Source organism: Toxotes jaculatrix, chromosome 23 (genome assembly GCF_017976425.1).
Source record: "Toxotes jaculatrix isolate fToxJac2 chromosome 23, fToxJac2.pri, whole genome shotgun sequence".
Taxonomy (NCBI): Eukaryota; Metazoa; Chordata; class Actinopteri; family Toxotidae; genus Toxotes; species Toxotes jaculatrix.
The window spans coordinates 4620541-4645865 of record NC_054416.1 but is presented as its reverse complement, the minus strand read 5'-3'; the positions used below and the strand labels follow the sequence as shown (position 1 = coordinate 4645865).

At 42.9% G+C, this 25325-nt stretch overlaps 1 protein-coding gene across 1 annotated transcript in view; it reads left to right on the top strand.

Annotated features, from left to right (window-relative positions):
- Positions 1–25325, top strand: part of svep1 (sushi, von Willebrand factor type A, EGF and pentraxin domain containing 1) — a 73687-nt gene that overhangs the window by 31837 nt on the left and 16525 nt on the right. The window contains exons 4-28 of the mRNA XM_041030778.1: positions 5975–6133; positions 6939–7118; positions 9494–9673; positions 11577–11771; positions 14776–14894; positions 15112–15241; positions 16028–16135; positions 18280–18411; positions 18627–18818; positions 18945–19066; positions 19176–19281; positions 19375–19578; positions 19670–19903; positions 20092–20253; positions 20367–20528; positions 20976–21137; positions 21826–21914; positions 22099–22195; positions 22580–22693; positions 23190–23303; positions 23605–23806; positions 24033–24190; positions 24444–24642; positions 24755–24930; positions 25109–25233. Coding sequence (XP_040886712.1) covers positions 5975–6133; positions 6939–7118; positions 9494–9673; positions 11577–11771; positions 14776–14894; positions 15112–15241; positions 16028–16135; positions 18280–18411; positions 18627–18818; positions 18945–19066; positions 19176–19281; positions 19375–19578; positions 19670–19903; positions 20092–20253; positions 20367–20528; positions 20976–21137; positions 21826–21914; positions 22099–22195; positions 22580–22693; positions 23190–23303; positions 23605–23806; positions 24033–24190; positions 24444–24642; positions 24755–24930; positions 25109–25233 — 3821 coding nt within the window. The remainder of the gene's footprint in view (positions 1–5974; positions 6134–6938; positions 7119–9493; positions 9674–11576; positions 11772–14775; positions 14895–15111; positions 15242–16027; positions 16136–18279; positions 18412–18626; positions 18819–18944; positions 19067–19175; positions 19282–19374; positions 19579–19669; positions 19904–20091; positions 20254–20366; positions 20529–20975; positions 21138–21825; positions 21915–22098; positions 22196–22579; positions 22694–23189; positions 23304–23604; positions 23807–24032; positions 24191–24443; positions 24643–24754; positions 24931–25108; positions 25234–25325) is intronic.

Sequence of the window (25325 nt, the reverse complement as noted above, 5' to 3'; positions counted from 1 at the left end):
TGGACGATCTGTAGGTGTGGTATTCAATCCGTGCCATTAGTGCTGAATGTGTTTGGCTTGACGTATGTATCATTTACATTCTTCACATCCCTAAATCCCACCGTTTTAAGCTTCTCTGGTGGTCCAGATGAATTCAGCGTGAGGTGCATATAATGTGCTGGCTCTGAGTAAATGTATATACAGACTGTGTTTACCTGAAATGAAACATTCGAGCTGAGTAACAGTTTCTTCATGCCTCTGTCGGCCTGTTGCGTGAACATATGTCTGTTTTCGTAGGCTAGACTATACATTTTAATTGTCCATTTTCATTGTCTATTTATGCACCTCAAGTGTGCATGGGAAGTCTCGGTTAAGAGTGGAAAGTTTCCTCGCATGTGAACATTGTTTTCTCAGTGAAAAACCCTGGAATTTAAGGTCCAACTTAACAACGTTTCTTGTGTGAGAGGGCCTTCGACCACAAGCGGCCAGGCCTCTGTCCAAATTTAGCAGCCTATTCGCAATTTTGCTGGACTTCCTCGGTCTCCGTTGTTCAGCTTTGAAGACGACAGACCGTCAGAACTGGGTCATGGCATCACGGATATTATAGGGGCACAGAAATATTTGTTACTTTTATTGTCAGCTTTGCACATAGTGCACATAATGTTACCTAACCTTCCTAACATGCCATATTTTTTTCTGTCTCCACTGTTAGAAAACACAAGGTATAAGCAACATAACACTAAAGACCTGGGGATAGACCCTGAGAGAACTGACCTAAATGTGACATGTTTATAATTTAGTGCTTAGGCTTGTTAAATTATTCTTTGATCAGGTATTTTCTGATCTAATACTGGACACTTTTGTAACTTTAACCAAACTTAATTTTGGCTTTAATTAAAAACTGATGCACTGAGCAGTTTGGTATATTTTGTTAAATAAAAAAGGCTGTAAAATGTTTATAGACCACACAGTAAGGTATTGGAAAATTATTGTTTTGGAAATGATACAGAAACTATATTGGCACACATGTCGTAAATGTTCAAGTGATACCCAGCCCCAGATCTAATATGTTGTTCTGTAACAGAAAGTCATCAGTGGTTTGTTTCCAATAGTTTTCATTTGTCAAAAGCTCAATTAAAAAAACAAAAAAGAAACAATGGGAACATTTGTTTTGTTGGCATTTTGTAGCTGGGTAACATTTCTGTGGTTTTAGATATTGTTATCAGAAGTTATAAAAATGTGCAGTGCACATGGAAGAATGACAATAAAGTGCAAAAAAAAATACTGCATGTCAAAATAGAAGAGGAATAGAGGAACAGTGAATCCAAAAAAGGCAAAGGAAAATTTCACTGTTCATTTAACTGGGTGACTACCTATTTGCTCACTGCCTTTTCTCACCATTCGTCATTTTTCTTCATCATTCTTTGTTCAGGAAATGACCTACTCCAGTTCTGCTTCTGTACAAATCTGCCTGATTCAGTTGGTGGAAAGAAATTAACACTCCGAACTCGCCAAGTTTGTGAACAGGGCTGAGAATTGTTTGAAGATGTAATATTCTAATGGCGATTCAATACCTGAGTTTCTGCACTGATACCACAAGTATACCTTTTGATTCATTTCTGTAATAACAACTTGTCTAACACAAGCAGACATACAAGAACTTTGCCCAAGATTTTTGATCAAAATCAGACCCAAGGTCTGATCAAAGAATAAGTAAACAAGAATCTGTTAAAGTCTCAGATCTGTTTACTTCTCTGATCTCAGTTCATCATTTCACACATGTGAAAAGTTCAGGTTTTTCAGTTCATTCTCCCTCTTTTAAAAAAAAAACCATAAATGGTTTACGTTGAAAGTAATGCAGGAAGCAGTGTGTGTGTGAGTTCTGTACAGATTGGCATGTGTGTTTGCAAGCATGTGTTTGTGGATTTTGTTGGACTAAGCAGAATATGACCCTCTAAGATGAAAACCACTCTCTCACTAACTCTCTCTCTCTTTCTCTCTGTTTGTCATTGTGGCTGAGGAGGCAGATGTTCTTGCTCTCCCTCTGGATCTCCTTTCATCGTTTCAGTCCCAGTCTGTTTTTAGGCCTGGCTAATCGAACCCAGTGTCCCCCCAGAGACGGGAGAGATTCTCGTGTGATAGTAACTTTGGCTCCCGGACCAGACGTGTCTGCCAGTTTAAATGACTTACTTCTTATTGGGAGAAAGGAGTTTAACAGATGAACTAGCCTGTGCTTGGTTTTATCATTGACTTCCTGTTTAATCCATAGAAAATGTATTCTCTTTTTTTTTCCTATTTTGAATGTTAATGACAGCTGAGATATTTAACTCTTGGGAGGTTTGGGTTTAATGCAACCTGAGTAATGGTTAAGCTGCAATTCACAGTAATGAAGGACCAAGTCAGCCAGTACAACAGTGTAGCTCACTGATGTGTTTTTAGTAGTTTTTGAACAGCAGTGAATTTCTATGGCACAGAGAAATAAGTTATAGATCAGGCCTTGGTTTGTAAATGGTTAATAGGATAAATTCTTTTTTGGTTTTATTTATTTATTTTTTAATAGGATTTGTTAACAATAAAACAAAGAATATTGCCAGACCTATTCCTTAAAAGGAGGCAAAGCAGACCTCAGGTCTGTGGTTAAGGGAGTGAAAGCCAATTTGTAGGAGTGAAGAAGGAGACATGCCTTGCTGGAAAATCAGACATCCATTTTGTTGACTCTTTTTATCTTATCGCCACGTCTCCTCTCAAAGATGATTGTTTGGTCTACTCACAATTTCTTTTATTAAAGTAATAATTCTTTCAAAAAAAAGAAAGGTTTAAAGCTGGTGATGCTAGGACATGGCATTTAACTTCATTATTAGTTATTTGTATTGCTCACATATTGCTGTAAGTCTAAAGAGGCTCGCTCTTTCCGTTCTGAAGATCATTACTGCGTACAGTAGTTCCCTTTGACCAGCTGCTGTCTTTACATATGGTTACAGCCAGTTCAGACACAGCGGGCTCTTTCTGTTTTATGGTCAGCTGGCAGCTGACGCTCCACTTCCTCTCTAAATGAAGGGTACAGTGCAGCAGAGTTAACTCCGCAGCCATAGGCAGTAAGTAGATGGACAAGAAACGAGACTATTGGCTGCTGCGTAATTCAGACCAGCGCAGTGTCCAACCACAATTAGTTTCAGTATGGGGTCTGTCCTCTGGCTGAAGTCATGGAGCAGTGATACGTTTTAAAGGAGATTTACACAGTTTTCTCCGTGTTCACCTGCCAGCTTTTCCGTGTAATTTTAGATTCATGGGTACTTGTTCTTTCATCATTTATCCCTTCCTGTTCATCCCTCCCTCCCTCTTTCGTCTCGATTCCCGTAGCCAGAAGCCGAGGTCTGGTCTTCCTACGCTCTGCGTGTGTGTGGGGTGTGAGTGTGTATGTGCTCAGATATGTGTGTGATGATGCATCTGTCTGTATACATTTCTACCTGCCAGTACACGCAACATGCCAGGAGCTGAAATTTTATATTTTTTCGATACAGTATTTCCACTGTCGCGTTTCGGGTGAATTATTAGTCACATTAAAAATAACTGGGCTTCCTGTAAACCTTAAATGAAGCTGTAAAACAGATTCCTGAGGATTTGAACAGAGGGGACACTTTCAGCTGTCGCTCCCTCTTATGTAATATGCCTCCTCTGAGTTTAAAAGACTCAGGATGGAGAAGTTGCTGCTCTCGTTATCAAATGAAAACTGCAGACCAGGCCAACTGACACAAACACACCGTCTGCACCAGAACAGGTATACCACATGGTTTTTTTCAGTGTGTGTGTATATATGTTTTGATGTGGGTTACTGGGTGCGTTTTAGTGCCAGCAGCCAGTGCTTGCTTTACAGTCAGTTAACATCTCCTGGTTGACCTGCTGCTGGGTCTCAGCTGAGAGCGAAGGGAGGGAGAGCGACTGCGGTGAGAGGCCAGGCTGGCGTTGGATCAGCAGTGGAAATTCACACCTGGCCTCTGGCGAGTAAATGAGTTGTGATGAATATTAGTACTGTGGGTTCTCTGTCTCACCTACAGTACAGCTTATAATTGAACCTGCTTGTTATATATTTATGTTCGTCAGTTCACTAAACTGGATACCTCTGAACTGCTGCCAACAAACTCAGAAACTGTCAAAAAGTGATATTCTAACTTTTATATCCTGAAATATTAGTAAAGCTCATTACTTGTCTTGCTACTAACACTAAAAGGCTTTGAATTCATTCAGATATCCCAATAGTATAGAATTTGCATATATTTTTTTTGATTTATTCAAAGTGTTTAAATGATGTGTGTGGGTGTGGGTCAAGAGAGTTTATGATTTTCTCATTTGAAGTCCATGGCACCAAATGAAAGTATCTAAGAAGCTGTCTGAAACTCGCTTTTCTCCGGAGCCTGTTTTGATTCAGAAACTGCTGCAGTCAATATTATATGGGTTTGTTTTTCCAATTAATGCAAAACAACACTTGGATCTGCTTGAATAGACTATGACGTGAGTAACAGTGCAGCACCCACGAACAGTAATCTGCTAACAGATTCACTCCATTCGGTACTTCTGTGATCTGATTAAATGGTTTAGCAGTAATGTGTATGGAGATACAGTGTCAGACTGCAGCCTGAACAAGCACACACGCAACAAACCTACTTTATACATTGGTCCTGTGAATCACACCAGTTTGCAAACGGTAGTTAACCAAGCAATTCTGCAGTAATTCCTGAGAATGTTTTCTCATCTACTGAACTAAAAAGATGGCAAAACAGCTGGTGTGAGTCATGTGTACATGTAAATAACAAGCGCAGTCATCAGAGATATTGTGGCTGTAATGTGATTGTGCTGTTTGAAAAGCTTCCTTTTAAAGTAGTGTGGATACACAGGAACAAAACCAACACAGAAGAAAATTGCTTTGAGTTTGGGTAGCGACTGATAAAGGTTTAGCCTTCTAAGTGCACCAGTAATCGCTGTGAATTCTGGGAATTGTTAGCGCAGCAAATTGCTTGTGTGAAACTACTCTTACAGCGGCTGATAAGGACTGCTGTCCCTGGTAATAACATAATTCAAATAAGCATTCACTAAACTCTAGAGCTAATTTAAAGTAGTTAATTTAGAGACATCAGAGGCTTGTGAGATCACTGGATATTAGGGAATAAGGTTACGTCACTAAAAATATCCCAGCGAATTACATCAGTGATTGCTCTTTTAATCAGGTAATCTGTAATTTATGAACAATCCCATGTGAAAGTAACCTTTAAACCCTGATAAGAACCATGTGATGGATTCAGTCATTCATTGTTAACTTCTCTCCAACGTAAGCGATGCACTGACTGGTTTTCAGAAGTTGATTGATAGTTAATAAAAGAATGTTGGAGGACCTTCGTATGAACCCTGCTTCTTCATCTTTATAGCATGTCCTCCGATCCGACTCAGGTGATGCTAATAGGAAACGTACGGCGTGTGTAATGTCTGTGTGTGTCTGTGAGTGTGTGCATGTGCAGGTGATCAAAAGGGTTTTTCTAATGTAGCCCATGTGTGCTTCCATGTGAACCATAACTGGTTTTAGATACTCATAAACCTTTCTTTGATTGTTGCATTTCTTTCTCATGAAAATGGCTCATGGTGTCCGGTGCCACAAAACAGTTTTTCCTGCTTGGAACAATTAAGATGCTGAACTGAACTTGTCTTTTTTACCTAGTCAGTGAGATCATTGTGTCATTTTTGCCACATTTTCCGCCGCGACATGTCCAGACATGAATATGATCAAAGTCTCCTCATAAATCTACAAAGCTGTTTTTCAGTCTCGTGCAGCAGGGAGACAGTTTTTCATTTAATTTCAGCTAAATTTTCGTTTATATAAACGTCCATCACCCAGCCTTTCCAACCAGCTGTCTTTTTGTGTCTTTTCTTGTGCGTGACATTACATACATTTATACTGCATAATTCTGGGAAAGGTTTCTAACTGTATATCCTCTCATTCTACCAGCGTGTCCGCCCGGCTCTTACAAACCAGAGGGAACACCAGGAGGTCTGAGCACCTGCCTGCCATGCCCTGACCTGCAGCACACTTCCCAGCCTGGGAGCACTTCCCTCAGTGACTGCGTCTGCAAGCCGGGCTATCAGCCAATAGGCATGACCTGCCAGGGTAAGAGGAACTGATCTGTTAAATGCTCTATCCATGATTCAGCCTCATCTGTCTCAAACCCAGACGCTTGAGTTGGCAGAAATCCTTTGTGACACTTTCTATAGTCAGTTGACAAAATAGTGATTCGGCCTGCTTCCAGTCTATAATAGCATCCAACTGGAAACTGGAAATAGAGCAAATTTTAGGCCTCATGTAGCTGTAATAATAAGGAAAGCGATATATGTTTTAATACATGAGTGAGCATGCTCTGTAGAAGAAGAAATATGAGGGAATTTCGAGGCCAAAAAGGCCTTTGAATGATGGCTGTGAAAACCAGACGCTGCTCAGAAAACCATGAGGGTTGGTAAATGTAGTGATACAGTGATGAATCAACTGGAACGCAAACACAGTACTCCACAGAGGTATGAGATTAGAGCATCCTGTATCTTGAGTCTGCTTCCAGTAATTTCAGTCGCGCCCCCCCCCCCCCCCCCCCCGATTTCTCAAAGAACAAGCCAGTGATTTCAACACAGCGGTTCATCTGAACATGATGATGTTCATTAATCACCAGTTTCATGCACTGTGCTTTCTCTTCTTTCCTCTGTGCAGACTGGGGAGGTGATGTTTGACAACCTGTAATTTTCTGCTTTCATGCTTGGTTATCCTCTTTGTCAGGAACATTAACTTTCCAGTCTGTTCCACTACCAGCACCATCCATATTGTTTTTTTTTATATTTCTCTTCTCTTCTCTTCTCTTCTCTTCTCTTCTCTTCTCTTCTCTTCTCTTCTCTTCTCTTCTCTTCTCTTCTCTTCTCTTCTCTTCCAGTGGTTCACTGTCCAGTGCTGTCTCCTCCAGAAAATGGCTTTTTCGTCCAAAATGTATGCAACAACCACTTTGATGCTGCCTGCGGCGTGCGCTGCCAGCCAGGTTTTGACCTCCAGGGAACCAGCATCAGACTGTGCCAGGCTGATGGCACCTGGTCAGGGACACCTGCCAGCTGTCGAGGTGAGGAGGAAGCAGGCCTTCTCTTAGCTACTGTATAACTGAAAGTTTCTGTCACTTTCTCTTCAGGAAGGAGGAAGAAAAAAAGGGGAGGGGGGGCCTGAGTGCCTGCAGTTACCTTCAGACATATTTAGTGCATAAAAATCTGTGAGGGTTTAAAACTCTGACCATGGGTCACAGCATCTTCAGTCTGGCTGAGTTACATGTTGTATGTTAAGTGATATACTGCATATTGCTTCCAGTTTTCATATTACAGACTTTGTGTTATCCTGCATGATGCTGTAATTTACAATACAGCCCTCCTGGTTATATAGTGATTACACACAAACATACAAGCTTGTCTGATTAATCCCAGCAGGTTCCTCCACACCACATGTCTCATATAATCCCTCATTAAACTACGGGACCTTCATCAAAGCACTTAGAGCCTGCCGCTCTTCCTCTGATCTCTGCAGACCTTCATAAACATTTATGTAGCACTAAATCGACTTATCGAGATGAAGGATAGGAGCTGATCTTTTGCGATGCCCAGTGAGCGAGAGCAAGACGGGGTCCGTGTATGTCAGCACGTAAAGATTTCTTGGTGTGTATTGAGATCATATGTGTTTAGGCTGAACGAGGCATCAGCGTTTACTGAAAGGCTACTGCTTTCTGCCAGACAGGTCGGGAGGATTCGATTAGAGAGAGAGAGAGCGAGACTGACAGGAAGAAAGGATGAAAGGAAAGGAAGGACAGAAGGTTGCACGGAAGGAAACGAGCATGTGAGGGAGTTCAAGAAAGCAGACAGGAAAGACAGAAAGGAAGAGGGAGCTGGAGAGGTCAAGAGATTAATGAGGAAAGTGCCAGTTTTAACAGAGAGGCAGCAACAGAGTGACTCATAGAAATACCAAGACACTGAATATTCAAGGGTGTGTGTTGGAGATTTATAGTATGTGGCTTTGGGTATATATTTTCTGAGTGTGTGTGCATATGTCTGCTTGTATGCGTTACACTAAGTCTTTGCCATATAGTGTGGGACCTCCCAGCTAGTTAAGCCCTGAGGGAGGGGGTCTCCGCTGAACCGCCTGTCTGTCTAGTGTTGGTGATGAGAAATAACACACTACACACCCTTTTCTAGACCTCAGCATAATTGAGAACAGACACACAGTTTTTTTTTTTTGATGTCATAGGGACTTTCACGCTTTGGGTTAAATGATAGGTCCCAAGTTATAGCTAAAGATGATATAGTGCTGTACATTCCTGCAGTTGATTTACTGTTTTCTCTCCTCTTGTGATTTATATACAGTACCTGTGTTTATCAGTTATTCCTCAAACCTGGATGAAAAGCATTGGCTAACAATAAATTAATAAGTGTATAATTTGGATTTGTTTCTGCCATCGTAGAAAAGCACATAGATGGGGTTTACGGAGTCATGCTCATTCAGATTTACAGTATACAACAAAACTGAGTACACCCCTGTGCAATCTATCACTAACATGTTAACGAAATTCAAAATTATATCATCTGATAATAATTGTAATAGTGCAGTGTTTGATCTTATGTATACTTAAAAACAAACTACATTTACTGCATTGAAAACATGGGCCCAAGCCTCAGTGCAGCATAGGTGATTACACCTTGGATTTCCAATTAAGATTATAAAATAACCCTTGAACACCACAGTTTTCTCAACTTTGGCCTGAAAAAAAAAAAAAAGCCATACTACCAATAACAGAAGGTGCAGTGGCCGTCCTTGAAAAAATGAAGCCACTCACGTTTCACTATTTATCCAACCTTGCACTGAAAAACAGGCGGGTAAGTGCCTCAGAGTCGGCACAAGGATTGTTTGTGGAAACTGGTGTTTCACTGACTGATCAGACAGTGCGAAGGACACTACATGAAGTCGACCACTAAAAACGGCGTCCAAGAGTAAAACCGTTGCTCACAACGTGGCACAAAACTGCACGATCAAACTTCACCAGAGAACATGAAAAGAGATCTGATGAATATTGGCAGCACATTCTTTGGTCAGATGAAACCAAAATAATTTTTTTTTTTGATCAAATGGGGTCCAGCATGTTTGGCTTGGATCTGGCCACATCCACCACAGTGACTGCATAGTGCTGACAGTAATAACATATATTTTCAGATTGTCAAATTGTCAGAAGCCCCTGATTTGGCTAAAACAAACCATAAAATGTATTTGCAAGTGCTTTTCATTACTGTTTGTTGTGCTTTAATCAGTTGCTCACCCTTTCTATGACTTCCATGCTTTCTGTCTCCTTTGCCAGAAATAAAGAATAAACAAGCCATGAAGCTTTCAAAACACAACAATATGTGTTTTGTGTGTCTGTTTTGCTGATTGTTAATCTCATGTTTATGATTTTTTGACCTGCAGTGCGCTCCTGCCCACCCCTCGCTCGGCCCCAGCACGGCTTCCTGAGGTGCAGCGACGGCGGTGCCTCCTACAGGGCGGAGTGTCAGGTGGGCTGTGAGCGAGGCTACAGGCTAGAGGGAGACTTCAGACTCACTTGCCAGGCCAACTCCCTGTGGAGTGGACCCCAACCTCGGTGTGTGGGTAAGCCTTCATCACCCCGAGCCACTGTCTTACCCTGTGTTACATCTGGAAAAAAAAAAAGATGGAGAAATTCTGGTTCAAAAAGGCATGAGGTGCTTTTTCCCTTAGTCTTTCACTGTCTCCTCCATCTGCCAGTGTAAAAGAAATTCCAGACACCCTTTTCCATTTTTTGAGTCATGTATGTTTCTGCATTTGTCCTGTTTTGTGCTATCAATCATTTTGCAATCACAGTTTATTCAGGTGATATATGTCTTGTTTTTGGCAGTAAATATTATTTTTATGGGGGCTTTGAGTAATATATGTACTGTATATTTGGCCAACATCCTAAAAGAAATCTGCTGGAAGACACTTGGTCACACTTTACTCTGTGTTTAATCTCTCTGCTAATGCACCGCCCCCCCCCCCCCCCCCCCCCCCCCCCAGATGTTTTTATCTGTCTTCATCCAAAGTCTTGCGGTTCCCTCATCTGTAGAGTTAAGTTAGGTTTCTTTATTTTGTTATTCAGTTAGCATTGTTTTCCATGATAAATCCAGTGTTCACTGCTGAAACACAAACAATACATCTCTCTAAAGGTGCATCTTTCTTATAGTTCTCTGGTGTTTAACTGTAAGCTCGTATTATCTGTTTGGGTTACTGAATTTTGCCTGGCTGAAAAAACAGAAAGATAATTTATGAAATGACTGACTCTAAAATAACACATGATCTGGATATTTCTATGTAAAAATATGTGGTTTTACTTGCATATGTAAACGCACATGAGAACATGCACTCACACATGCACAGTGGTTAAACACATGGTGTGTATTTGCACAGAGCTGCTCTACATCATCCAGAGAAAGATACATCTGCTTTCCCATAGCAAAGCTGCAGTCACCACATATACACATGCACACAGAATTACCCACACACTTCAAAACTGATAGTTAAGTTAAAATAGTTGCACACACTCATGCCCACCACAGAGAGCACCCAGGTCAGGCACACCAACACACAAAAAAGGGACAGTGTGAGAGTGTTTAGCCGCAAACCTCCGGCCTCGCTGCTCCAGCCGGAGCTGACTCACTTCCAACCAACCAGCTAGCTGCTCTATTTAAAACGCCCGACCGGTCCGACTTCCGGAAAGCTCTCTCGGTTTATCGATAACTACCATCTCTTTCCCCCGGTGCTCTGACTGAGTTACAGCTTGTTTGTTTGACCATCTCAGTGTTTGCCCGCAGACTGTCGTTACCTCCTTAACACAGCTAGGAGGGCTCTGTGGGCTGCTGCAGCAGCTGAGTGGTTTGTTTTAGTGTTTGTTTGCACTGTGGTGAAACAGGATCATCTCAGCTGCCCTGAGAGGATGCCGAGATATTTTTTCATCTGATTGAAATCTTCTCCGTGAGTTTTCCCTTGATAGCTCTTACAGCTAAAGCAAGTGAAACAGGAGTTAGAGAGGTAGAGAATAACAATGTCTCCATCATCAAGTAATAGCCACATGAGCCTGTTTCCCAAAATGCCTAAAAAGCCTCCAGTGTATGAGTCCTGTGGTCAGTGCTTTCTTAAGTAGATTTCCGACCAAATGTTTGTTGTTTTTGTGCCAGTTTCTGATACACACACATCCTGAAAATAGTTTTATTGTTGGCATTTATAGTGGAGCCTGCTCAAAGTAAGATTTTATCACATTTTGGCAAAAAAAAACAGGAAACATGCTCATGATCTTGAAAGAGTTTCTTTCTTTTGTGTTTTCTGTCCGAACTGGCCTTATCTTCAAATACTTGAATTTTTTTTTCATGCAACAACATTATGATAATAATAATGATACAAAGAAGAAGTCATGGGATGTGGGATGGGATATTTTCCAAGTAAGAAATAAATGTTACCAGATCTCAGATTCATCTCTTGGTCTCTCCCACTCTCTCCTCAGAGGTGCGTTGTCCCCCCATCGTGGCTCTGAAGAACATCTTGCTGTCACCCCCTGCGTGCGGGAGGAGGGTAGCGTCGCCGGGCTCCGTTTGCGTGCTCACCTGTCGTCAAGGTTACAGTCTCCAAGGAAACAGAAAGGCGGTGTGCATGGGCTCAGGAAATTGGACAGCTAATGTCCATAAAGCTGTCTGTACAGGTGATGCACAGTGTGTGTGTGTGTGTGTGTGTGTGTGTGTGTGTGTGTGTGTGTGTGTGTGTGTGTGTGTGTATGTGTGTGTGTGTCTGAAAAGAAATTGATCTTTTCATGTCTGCAGTTTTGAGGTCAAAGGTCAAAGTGATAACTAGGAAGTGAAATATGTTGAGGTCAGGGCACTCTGCTGAGGCAGGTGGAGGTGGGAAGGATGGAGTTTAGGTTGGTGTATGTTTTTTTCACTAATTTGGTAATATATATAAATAATAATAAATAATTATAAATAATAATAAATATGGAAACGGAGGGAAGCAAGTAGCTTAGCATAAAGAATGAAAGCAGGGGCAAGCAGCTAGCCTGTCTCCAAAATTCAAAAATATGCTCACTAACGCTTCTAAAACCCAGTAGTTTAACATTTTATATCTTGTTTGTTTAATAAGCACACAAACAGAAATATAAAAAACAACATGGTGTGGTGCACAGTGACTTTCATACATGACACAACGGCATGAGAGTGAAATTCATCTGGAACGGTGGATGGTTGGATTTAAAAACTTGATATCCTCACTGGTCTTATTTGGCTGTACATGCTCTGCCAGACAGTTTTCCACCATTAAGTTGTTTGTAAGTTCAGCGTGGCTGCTTGGAAGATTCAATTAATATTCCAGGGCTGGAGTGAATGACACTTGTGTAATGCGTGAGTTTATATTTGCAGCTCAGAAAAAGGAGGACTGTTAAAAGAGCTAAAAAGAAAGATATAGAATGTGTGGAGAAAAAGAAAGGGAGATATAAAAAGAAAACAGCAGGAAACTTGGAGGGAGATTTTTTTCCATTCTCCGTTTTCCCCCTCTCTGCATTTTTCTGCGCTTTGTGAATGGTGAGAATGGCGCTAACCTCATTTTGAAGCAGGCCTCGGGTCACTAACTCAAACCATACCATGTCCGAACGCTCATGTCTCTCCCCTCCGCCCCGGCTGGGCTCTGGAGATCATTATAATGGACTGCAGCCCTCCAGATGCTTTGCAGGTGAAACAGGTGGTGCAGAGCGGCTGTGCCTGCCTCCCCTCGAATGTCCTCAATCCCCTCATTTCCTCACAGAGAGAGTTTACTAATGAAAGAACTGCTGTCGTTAAGCAGAGAAAGAGGTGCCATAAAGATGAAAATGAGTGGAGAGGTAGGGCGGACAGGGAGGTGAGAGGGGAGGATGACTCATCTGTAGGTGTTTTATAATGTATGGAAGAGAGAAGATGATTTTTTCTGATCGCCTCAGGCACAAATGGGCAAATGGAAGGAGAGAAAAATAGAAATTAAATATAAAATGTGGATGTGAATAAAGAGGGAGAGCTGCAATATGGGCATCACATTATGAGGAAATAAAGAAAGAGAAAGTTGTTACTGAGTTAAAAGTGCTCTTAGTCAGCTCCTGGCTTCTTTCGCCGCTCACTTAATGTTGATGACACCCAAAGTGAAATATTCCTCCCTTGTTATGAGGATGAATGGGGCCGATTGGAGCTAAGTGTGTTAGTGTTTAGCAGAGATGGATGCCTAAGTAGATGGGTCATCAGGTCCAGATGGGAACAGCTCTCTTACACAACGCAACAGGCATGACCACTGTCGATCGATGGGAGATTCAAGTCTTGGAGGCTTCACTCATTTACTGCAGGCTTGAACTGAGTTGAACTGAACTGCGCCGGCCTCACATTATTACAACATGCTGTATGGAGAATGAGACAAAGGAAGAAACTGTTTCATCCAAGGGTCATGGTGACTAGTGAGTTGCCAAAAGCCAAAAAGGTAGACATTAAAATCCTTTTTCTAACAGTGCTTCATATTGACAGGGCCACTACCCATGAGCTCATGTTTCCCACTGGAACAAATAGAAATTCTGAAAGTCAGTTAAACTTAACGTGAGAGGATTCAGCGTTCACTTTTCTGCTCGTCTGAGACCTTCAGACACAACAGCATTGTTGTACTTCTTCCATTTATGTGCCTCTTAAAATCTCTAATTAGCTTCAAATATGGATGCGCTGCACATTTTCTTTTTCAGGACAACCAGGGCTGTTTGAAAATGAACAAATATCTGATGAGAATAATTACATTCAAGACTTGAATTCTTTTACAAAAGCTCATTACACAACAATAAACTAATAAGTGAAATCTTTGATGTGTTTTGGTGAAACTGACAACAACTATGGGCTTACCTCAGCCTCAAAACTAATAAAATCCCACAGACTAACACTTGGTACGAGAACAAACGTTCTCAGAGTAACTTTTACTCAGGTTTTTCTGAAGTCAAACCCTGAAGTCAAACCCTGTTGTTAGACTTCCTGACTTCAGAGGGATCAATGGCTGTAAAACATCATAAACAATAAATAACATTAGCAACAATTCAGGTACCTTTTTTACAGCCTTTTCCCACAATAAGGAGAGTGTGTGCACCCTAACACTGGTTTACTGGATTACCATACCAACATGCAAGGACTGGTTACAGCCAGTCATACTTGCTCATTTTAATAAAGATCAGGGCTTCCTTTCCCATGAGCCCAGCTGTTTTGACACTGACACAAAGCGTGTGTCACACGTCTTTTTCGCCTCTATCTCTTTTAACCTATGCTCCACCATCATGGCCTGATGTTGAGGTAATGGATGGAAGGAGATAACGGAGTTAGAACCACATACAGTGTGAATGTAACATCAGTGGGGTCTGGTCTTGTTGGAACAGTTGTGCACTCTCTCTTTGATTCAGTAATGACCAATAATGAGTGTGGGGCATGTTGTGATTAAGGAGGTCAGGGGTCAGATGACATCACACACCTACTCCCGCAGTGATAACAAGGAGCAGGCTGAGGTCAGTGAATGCAGTTTGTGATGGGGTGAACATCTGCAGTATCTGAGTCTAATGCAAATTCTAATTTCATTAGTTGGAGTCAGTTAAAGCACTTGCAGTGTCCAGTTCATCGTCTGATTCCCTCCTCTCTCTAAAATATGTTGGGGTTTTTTTTTTTCTTCAGATGCTGAACCACCATGGATCCAGTGCCCCGGGGACATTGTTGCAGAGACGGATGAGCGGCGTGGGACCGCCAACGTCAGCTGGAACGTCCCAAATGCCACCGACAACTCTAAAGAGGAGGTTGGATATTTAACAACAAGTTTATTTTAAACTGTTAAAGATGTATATGATTAACTTTTAATAATTTAGTCTGTAAATTGCCTGAAAACAATATAAAGGCAAAGAAAAGAAAAGAGAGCAGAGATCAGACAGAACAACAGCATCTCTCATCATTACTCTCAGTTTTTCCAGGTTTGAATCTGTTTTTCTTCACATTTACCATCTCTCACTCTTCCAGGTGGCGGTGCAGGTGAAGCCAGTCTACACTCCTCCCCAGCTGTTCCCCATCGGAAAGGAGACCATCACCTACATCGCGACCGACCGCTCCGGGAACCAGGCCAACTGCTCCTTTACTGTCACAGTCATTGGTGAGCTCATCCTTCTGGAGGCTGCATCAAAGCAAACAATGGATGCTGCATATGGCTTCCATGGCCTATTTTAGTGAAGTCTTTGTCCACACTGTAGGCCATTAATGTGCAGTGCCACTTGGCTTTTTATATCCTTTTTGGATCCATCAGAACATCACCAGACATAAAGACTCTCTCCTGACCTCCTGATCCTTTGTTACTCTTATCCACCCACCGCTGTGCCGCAGCTCATTTCTGTCGTTCAGTGTAAAACCGTGATTTAACTGATGTACTCACCAGTGAGGGAGTGTTTCCGCCCCAGCAGGTGCCAAACAGTGTTGCTGTAGAAAGTGAAAAACGGGTGTCCCGTGTCAACTGCTCAATAATCACGGCAGTCAGGGGGAAAAACCTCAAGCATGGTAGCCGTGAACATTTCCATATGTTATTATGGTGGAACGTTGTGGTTTTTTATTAGAGACATATGTTCAACTAGTGCCCTCTGACACTCTGTACCGCTGCGTCGAAAAAGTCACATCACATCGTAGCACACTGCTCCCAACTGTGTTTCTCTAATGTTGTTATAATGTATTCCTGTCTTGGGAGCACTTGTGTGTTTGTGTGTTAAAACTGCACCGTGCTTAATCACCTACACATGGCTCAGTTTGCAGGTTTGATTGCTTCTGCAGGTTGTGGATGTTAAATGACTGTTATCGATATGTTTAATGTCCACAAATGTGCTGGTTTTCTTGTGTGCTCCCCATCTTGCCATCACAGGTCCCGTTAACAAATCTTATATCCCCTTTCTAGATACGGAGCCTCCGGTGATTGACAGGTGCAGGTCACCGCCCACGGTCCAGGCCACAGACGTGGAGACGGCGGTCGTTTGGGAGGTGCCACAGTTTTCCGACAACTCAGGTATGTCTGGTCGCAGTTCTCAGACGGCAGCTTCGTAGATGGTTTATTCTTTTGCTCCTCTGTTCCACTCCACTCCACCCTCCTCCTCCTCCACTGATGATGGTTAAACAGGATCTTTTCCATCGGGTGACTGGGAAAAAAGGGGGATCAGAAGAGGGCTCTGCGCTTTTGTATGCCTGTGTGTATGTGTGTGTGAATAATGGTGAGAGACACTGGACATAGAGGATGGATTGTAATTGTGTGCATGAATGCCTCATTTGTGTGTCTGTGTTTGAGAGAGATAGAGAGAGAATAGGACTAGTGAACAGATGAAGTTGTTGCGGTGCCTGTTAATGTCATTAATGTTTAAACAGACAGGCAGCGGAGAGGAAAGCAGGTGTTTTTGCCATGAAAAATTTTCTTTTGTGGGAACGTGCACTCATTCCATCCATTTCTCACACAGTCATTTATATAATTATACAAGCACACGTGATACTTGACTCATATGGCAGTTAATATTTTTGAATTGCTTGTCAAATCATCCTTTTTTTATTCTTTGTCAGAGAAGCTGCCATGAGCAACGGGTCTGGGTATTAATTGGTGTCTTGGTAAAGGTGACATTCCAGCAGTACACCCACAGGCAAAATGTTCATTCAGTTCCCCATTCACAGCTGGCCCAGCAGAGGTTCAGCATTTTTACATAAACACAGTGAATCATACTTGAGTATCTAAAGTTTAAATACACATAATAAGAAGAATGGTGCTTTCCTTTGTCTTTTTAAGTGTTTAGTCAACTGTTGGTAAATTAATGAGCAGACAGAGTTTTAATGTTGACGTCCATGTGGTTTTATAGGTAAATTCTTGATCTCTTAAGTAACTAGCAGCAGCTGTAGGATTAACTTAATTGAGCAAAACATACAAACTTCATCAGGTGAAACACTGAGCTCAAATAGTCTTAAGCCACACTGTGATCCAACTTGTGCTGTTAATTTTACACAAAGGCATTTTTGGGGCAGCAAAGTCTCTTTTTAGTCTCATACGTCTTTAAAAGTGTCCCTGTGATGGTTTGATGGTTCTTATTCAGGGTATTTTGATAGGTCATAAGGCTGTGATGGGAGGACTTCATACGAGACTGGGCCACCGTGCTGCACACACTGCGCAGATGTTTACCAATGCTGTTATAAAGGAGAGTATCAAGGCTGCTCTGCCAGGTAGACTAAATATTGCAGAGCTGGCTGGCTTTCTCCTTGCGTTCTAGCTGTACCCAAACAGCTGTGGTGGTGACAGACAACAAACCAGACTTGTCCAGGGTTCCAGCACACTGCCAGGCACATGCAATTCACTGGCTGTGGTTCCACATACACACAGAGACCCAGAGGGATCATTCCCCACCTGTCTGCAGAGGTGCACCCCTATCAAACACACACTCACTCACACACACACACACACACTGTAATAACAGGCTGCTGCGGCTGCTTCGGGGCCGCACGACGTCAACACAGCGCTGCTTCGACGTCAGCGTTTTGTTTTTCCAGGCCCACACCCTGATGCCAGAGCTATATATAGTCACGACTCGGTAGACACACACATAAACACATGTACAAACACACACACACAGGCTATATATAAGGGGAGACACCAGACTCCAGCAGACCAGACGTGTGTCAGCCCTGTTGGAACGACGTTACTGCCATTAATGCAGGACGTGAATTTGAATGAAACGGAAGGTCAATCACTCAGTTTTCCCACCTTCTCCTTTTGTTTTTAATCCCGTCTGTGTCTCACACTTTGTGCAGATGTTTTAACTGCTTTTTGTTCACAACCTGTGTCAGTATGCCAGCAAGGCCCACAGTGTCTCACACACACACTCCTCTCATCACTGCTGCCTCTCCCAAACAACTATCCATCACTCACTGCACATAAAGTTTTTTTTTTTTTTTCAAGCTAACCAGACTGGAGCAATTTTCCTCTTCTGTACCCAGAGGTTGATTGTTCTGCTGACATGTGATGCCCAGACACACTATTCACATGTCAACATATCAGAGTTTAACATAGCTTCTGTGGTTTAACAAAGTGTGACTCATTTCGTCCTGGAAACTGGAGTAAGACCAAGACTGCCCTCTGTAGGTGAACTAGAAGATTGATATGTGTTTAATCTTCTGTAGGTGGCCGCCTCACAGTAACCAGTAGCCACGCTCCAGGCTCTCTGTTCCCAGTAGGAGAGACTCTGGTCCAGTACACCGCTACTGATGCTGCTGGAAACAGCCGCACCTGCAACCTCACCATCACTGTACAAGGTACAGAACTGACAGATCATCGCAGCATTGAGTCCTGTTATATTAAAGTACTGTAAAACGTCTGTAGATATGACTTCCTTTAAATATCCATTCCACACGCATTACATCCGCATACTGAAATTTCACTGTGGTTTCATCTTATGTTGTGTAAATGTGGTAGTAACAAATACTGTGTGTGACTAAACCATGGAGGTGGGATATTTCTGTCTGTCCAGGGACAACCTGTGACCAGCCGTACGTCCCAGTGAATGGAGAGTTTGTTTGCTCCGAAGAGGAGGAGGGCGTAAACTGTACTCTTCACTGTAAAGATGGCTACAGCTTCACTCAGAATGCAGTGCACAGCTACTTCTGCCCCTACAACGGTATATGGGAGCCACCCTACTCTCCGGACAGACCCGACTGCTCAGGTAAGCCCAGCACAGGTTGAAATATTAAAAAAAAAAATTTAGTTACCTTCAGTTTCCACTGCAGTTTACTGTGTTCACCTAGGTTTCCTAGACACCGTGCGCATATAACTTTTTTGTCCCTCTCAGTGAACCGTATAGCAAACAACGGATTCAAGCCCTTTGAGATGCTGTTTAAAGCATCTCGCTGTGACGACGTGGACCTGGTCAAGTCATTTACAGGGGAGTTCAACACCAAACTGGGAGGCATGGTGAGAACCTTTATATGGACACAGACACAAACACGCTTTTGCACAAAATCACACACATTTGCAGTAAGTCAGCTCTCAAACACAATTTTTTTCTTTTTCTTCTCGACAGCTCCCCAACATCTGTAGCAGCGATGATGTTTCCTGCAAGCTGGAAGTGATGTCACAGGGTCACTGTCTGGAGTACAACTACGACTACGAGAACGGGTTTTCTATTGGTAGGGTTTACATTCACAAATACCTTCCATTTTATTGAAATATCTGATCCGCTCATTATTCCTCCCTCCCTCTCCCTGTTTAATATTTATCAGCACCAGGGGGTTGGGGCAACAGCTGGAGTCCTCAAGGTGCCCAGGACTACGCCTACTTTGAGTCAGGCTTTGCCACGGGCACCCGGAAGCTCGCCAGCAGGCAGCAAGGCAGTGCTGTGCAGCCACATCACCGCACCAAGAGGCACCGAAAAATCACAGGCCCGACTAGAGACCAGAAGATCCAGATCTTTTTCAATATCACAGGTAAAATAAGTGTGACTTTGCATTGCATTGTGTTTTATTTTTGTATAACCCCATTAGTTATCAGTCCTTTAAACTTTATCCGTTCTCCCAGCAAGCATCCCTCTGCCCCTGTCGAGGAACGACTCAATAGAGGTGGCCAATCAGAAGAGGCTCCTGAGGACGCTGGAGCAACTGACTAATCGGCTGAAACGAACGCTGGCCAAGCAGCCGCTGTCCAGTTTCCATGTGTCCTCAGAGATGATTGTGGCTGATCCCAAATCTCTGGAGAGCAAGAAGGCCTCTCTGTACTGCAGGCCGGGCTCGGTGCTCAAAGGCCGGATGTGTGGTGAGTGCGGGATCGAGTGGAGGAGACAGCCACCTAAACTCGTTGAACCACCTTTTTATTTGTGTAATACGGTTTAATTACATCTGTAATATAAATACATGAAGATTTATGGGATTTTAAGAAAATCTTACACTGCCATAAAAATTTTATGTCTCCCATTAAATTACTAATTGTGAGTGTTCTTGCAGTCCAATGTCCAGTGGGAACATACTTCTCTCTGGAGTATAACGAGTGTGAGAGCTGCTGGCTGGGCTCCTACCAGGACCAGGAGGGTCAGCTGGAGTGCAAGTCCTGTCCTGAGGGAACTTCCACAGCCTACCTACACTCCCGCAGTGTGGCTGAATGTAAAGGTGCGATGCATGCACGTGTACAGTCAGACCTCAGAGTTAATTGCAGAGTTATTTTGATGTCCTGTCTGTATCTGATTGGTCCTCATAATGTGCTGGTTTCGTGGTGTTTGCAGGGCAGTGTAAACCGGGTAGCCACTCTCTCAATGGGCTGGAGATCTGTGAGTCATGCCCACTGGGACACTTCCAGCCTGGTTTTGGCGCCCGGGAGTGTCTGGTCTGTCCTGACGAGACTTCCACCGTCACCAGAGGAGCTGTGGACGAGGCAGAGTGTGGAGGTGATACAGTTTGACATTGTAGAGTACACACCCTTACTGTCCTATCAACTTGCTTATTTTAACTTTGAAAAGACTAAATCTTTATTCTAAATGCTGCTAGGTAACAAAAACAAATACAGTTCCAGCCTGTACGCACAAACATGTCCGTCAGTATTTGGCATTCATGTGCAGTTATATCAGAAAGGCAAACTCCTGTTTGGAAATTTAAAGTTGGATGATAAATCTGGAAACTGAGAACTTTTTGCTACCTTAGTTTCTGAGTTGAAATACAAAAATAACCTCTAACCTTTAAAATTGTGGACTTGGCGGGACTCAGTGTTGGCTTTTCTCCGTCCTTTCCATTTTTGGGTGATTCTGGAGCTTCACCCTCTCCTTCATATTCACTAATTTCTTCTTCTCTTTGCGGGGCCTGTCTCCTCTGGTCGTCTCTGGCCTCCTCTCCTGCAGTTCCCTGCCTAGCAGGTCACTTCTCCCGCACCGGTCTGGTTCCCTGTTACCCTTGTCCTAGAGATTACTACCAGCCTGAACATGGCCGCTCCTACTGCCTCTCCTGCCCCTTCTATGGCACCACCACTGTGACGGGGGCCACCACCATACAGCACTGCTCCAGTAAGTGTCACAGTTTAGAAAAACATATTTTCTTTCCCTGTTAAACCGACAAATATGCACACACTGCATAATCAGGCCCAGTTCCCCAAATCTGATCAGGTTTTTTGTGTGTGTGGGTGACAAAAAAAGATCTTTGTTTTGAATTGGTGAATAAATAAAATCTCTGATCAAGCTCCAGTGTACATAAACTCTGATGTGAGCAGATGTTTCACACAGCAGAGTTCTGTTTTAACACCATACTGCTGTGCTGGATTGGCATGTAAAGTGACTTATGTTGAATTTCTACAGGACGTGCCAAGCGATGTCACCAGAGAGCAAAATATATGGATATCTGTGTGTCTGTGTGAAAATTTGCTGCCATCTCTCCAGTGGTGTGGTGTCTGATCTGTGTTGTGACAGCTCAATCCAATTGGAAAAGAGATTACTGCACTGGGATCAGGGGGAGAAAGGAAATAATATGACTTTTATTTCTCTGCAGCAGAATGGAAATGAATAACACCACAGGCCTGAAGTGTGGGAATGAACAGTGGTTTGGAGATGGTGCCAGTTTTCAATAAGAATACAGGCTTTTTGTTCAGTTGGATCACATCCGTCTGCCAGTCTGGTAGCAAGGGGAAAGATCCTTGCAGTGTTTTTCCGACTCGTCTTTGCTTACATTGTCTGCATTTTCTGTGGGTGTCATTGTCAGGTTTTGGCTCCAGTTTTCTTCCGAAGGAGGAGAGTGTAACGGCTGCTCCAGAGGTGGAGGTCAGTGAAGACTACCAAGCAAGCAGTCAGGTTAGTATTTATCTTGTCTAAACTTATTATGATGTCTGATAGGATCTAGCAGCTTTTAAACAACTTTTTTTATCCATAAATTAAAAATAAAACTCCACACAGATGATTTAAAACCTGGATAATGTTAGAATTATGTATTCAGTGATATGAATGAATAAGTTCCTTGTGTTCCGATTGGCTTTAGGTTTTCCACGAGTGCTTCCTGAATCCCTGTCAGAATAAGGGGACTTGTGAGGAAGTCGGGGCAGGATACATCTGCACCTGCATGCCTGGATTCACAGGTAAACTACCTGTCAGAGTGTTACAGAGTCAGGTGCCTGGTGTAAACAGTTCACACATACATACAGCATGTGGTCTATGATGATTCAAGTCTATGATTGGCAGCGACAGATTATATTATTTAATCATCAAGACTTTATCATGTGTCACACACACATAGCAGGGTTTGAAATGAAAATAAAATCCACTTCATAACTGACACACTTGCCTCCTGCATGCGTTCATTGTTCTCATCTTATTCCTGACACCATGTTCCCTGTCATCAGCTTTCTCCCGGTGTGAGCGTTTGGCTTTTGTGGGACAGATGTGATCTTCATCACAGTTGTGTTGTATGTGGCTTTGTTATGATGAGTCCTCGATGCAGCCTCTGATATTTTCTCCCTCAGGCGCCAAGTGTGAGATTGACGTAGATGAGTGTGACTCGGCTCCGTGCCAGAATGGAGGCCTGTGTAAGGACGGTATGGGAGACTTCCAGTGTCAGTGCAAGCCAGGATTTTTAGGTATGGGAACATCTGGGAAGTAAATTTGTAGTTACTGATACATATATAAAGGTCTGGGAAATCAGCATGAAAAATGGAAAATCAGCATGAAAATTTTCCAAGTCTTGGAGGATTTGGGAATTGCCAAACGTTGAACTTTGATGTGCAGAGAGGACCAGCTGTGCCTTTAACTTGATAAATGTGCATTTCTTGAGTCAGCCATTATGAATTGAAATGATTTTAGTATCTCAAATATGTCTCAATCCATAAAAGATAGTGTGGTCATTTGGCTGCGATAAAAACAAACTTCTCCCTCGATAACAGTAATAACGACCAGAATCTTCAAAACATGAAACAAAGAGATGAAGAGTAGAAAATATGAAAAATATAGGAGAACTTATGCCAAGTCATCAATATCTGCATCACGGTACACCACAGACATTTATGGGATTCACACGTGCAATGTATGTTTTTCTGCCTCACTTTGACTCTTAACTTTTGCCCCCTTTTGTCTCAGGGTTTCTATGTGAGGCAGAGGTGAACGAGTGTGTGTCCTCCCCCTGTCTGAATGAAGGTGTGTGCGTGGACGAGGTCAACAAGTTTACCTGCAGTTGTGCCGAGGGCTTCACAGGTTAGATAACAACACTGCGTTACATTTTCATTCTGCATATCAGTTTGATGGTTGATGTCCTAATCAGCTGTTCAGGGCAACAGTTGAACTGTGTTGCATAACTTTAGATAATTATTCATGTGGATTATTGAGTTGGACTATTGCCTGTAGGCCCTGATGACCCCCTTATGTCATTCTTTAACTACTGTCACTGTTTATTCTGGATATATGTAGTATATGTACATATGTTATTGTCTTTCTTCTCCATAAGAACATGTGAAAACTATGTTAACTGCATATTGTCTTACTCACGTTTCTGCAGGATCTCGTTGTGAGCTGGAAATAAACGAGTGTCTCTCCAACCCCTGTCTTAACGGAGGTGTGTGTGAGGACCTGACGGGCGGTTACACCTGCAACTGCGCCGTTGGTTTCTCAGGGGATCGCTGTGAGGTCAACATTGATGAGTGTTACAGCGCCCCCTGTCTGAATGGAGGCTCTTGTCAGGATGCTGTTAACAATTTCAGGTAATATGCTCTACAATACACTCTGCTCACAAGCATTTCAGCTTTACATGTTAAGTGTGATCTCCTTAAAAAGTGTGTTTTCACAGATGTTGCAAGACTAGCTACAGATTAAGGCTCCAAATCCATTCAGTATGGTAGACTGTCCGTGACAGTTTTAACACATTGCACATGTCCCATGATTCCCTCTGTCGGTGAAAGTGGTAATGTGCAGCCCCTCCTCTCCCAGGTGTCAGTGTGTGGAGGGCTACAGGGGCCGGCTGTGTGAGGTGGACGTGGATGAGTGCGATCCAAACCCCTGTGTGAATGGAGCCAGCTGCCTGGACGGGCTGGGGTCCTACACCTGCCGCTGCCTCCCTGGGTTCAACGGAACCAGGTGTGAGACAGGTACTATAGGACAGATGACACATCACCATGGAAACTCTAGAGGAGGGAAAAGAGAGATAATTGATGTAAATTTTGGCTGTCAGTTACACCTGTGAACACAGCAGAATTAGGAAATCAAAAGAGGCCTGTTCAGTGACACATCATCTGCTGTTTTCGTCCTGTTAGTTATCTTGGGATTCTTGGGAAATGTTTGTAGATTTTTTTTTTCATTCATTGTATTAATTCTTTTCTGGTCTGTCCTCTGTCCTATCAGAGATGTCCTCTGCCTTCAACCTGGACTTTGAGGTGTCGGGTATCCACGGTTATGTGATGATGGACGGAGTGATGCCGGCACTGACAGAGATCACCTGTACCTTCTGGATGAGGTCGTCAGACACCACTAATTATGGCACACCTGTCTCCTACGCTGTGGAGGGCAGCGACAATGCTTTCCTGCTCATAGACTACAATGGGTCAGTGATACAGCGGGAGTTAAGAGAATATAAATGCACATATGCTACAGTATTTCATATGGTGCATATTTTACAGAGTGCATGCTTCTGTTTTATATTCCTCCTTCCACAGGTGGGTGCTATATGTGAACGGTAAGGAGCGGATCACTGACTGTCCTGCAGTAAACACGGGTCACTGGTACCACATCGGTGTGTCCTGGAGGAGCTGGGATGGTGACTGGAGAATCTACATCAATGGGAAGCCCTCAGATGGAGGCAAAGGCCTGTCAGTGGGCACCACTATCCCAGGTGTAGTGCTATCCTCGCCCTGGTTAATTTTGTGCCATGAGAAATGTTTTCAATATCCAGTAATTAATTCTCTTTATTCTCAAATTTTTCTTTTATAAAAACAGCATCCCAGTAGACAAGGGGTACACTTTCTCAGTGAGTAGTGGTTAATCTTGGTGCTTTTCCCTGTGTCTTGCAGGAGGTGGGGCGCTGGTATTAGGTCAGGACCAAGATCAGAGGGGTGAGGGCTTCAACCCTGTCGAATCCTTTGTTGGCTCCATCAGCCAGCTCAACATCTGGGATCGTGTTCTCACACCACAGCAGGTAAACACAAAATATCCACTGCTGAAACCATGTAATTTAACATGTAACACAATTATAAAACAGTATTATATATGTGAATGTTAACATAATTC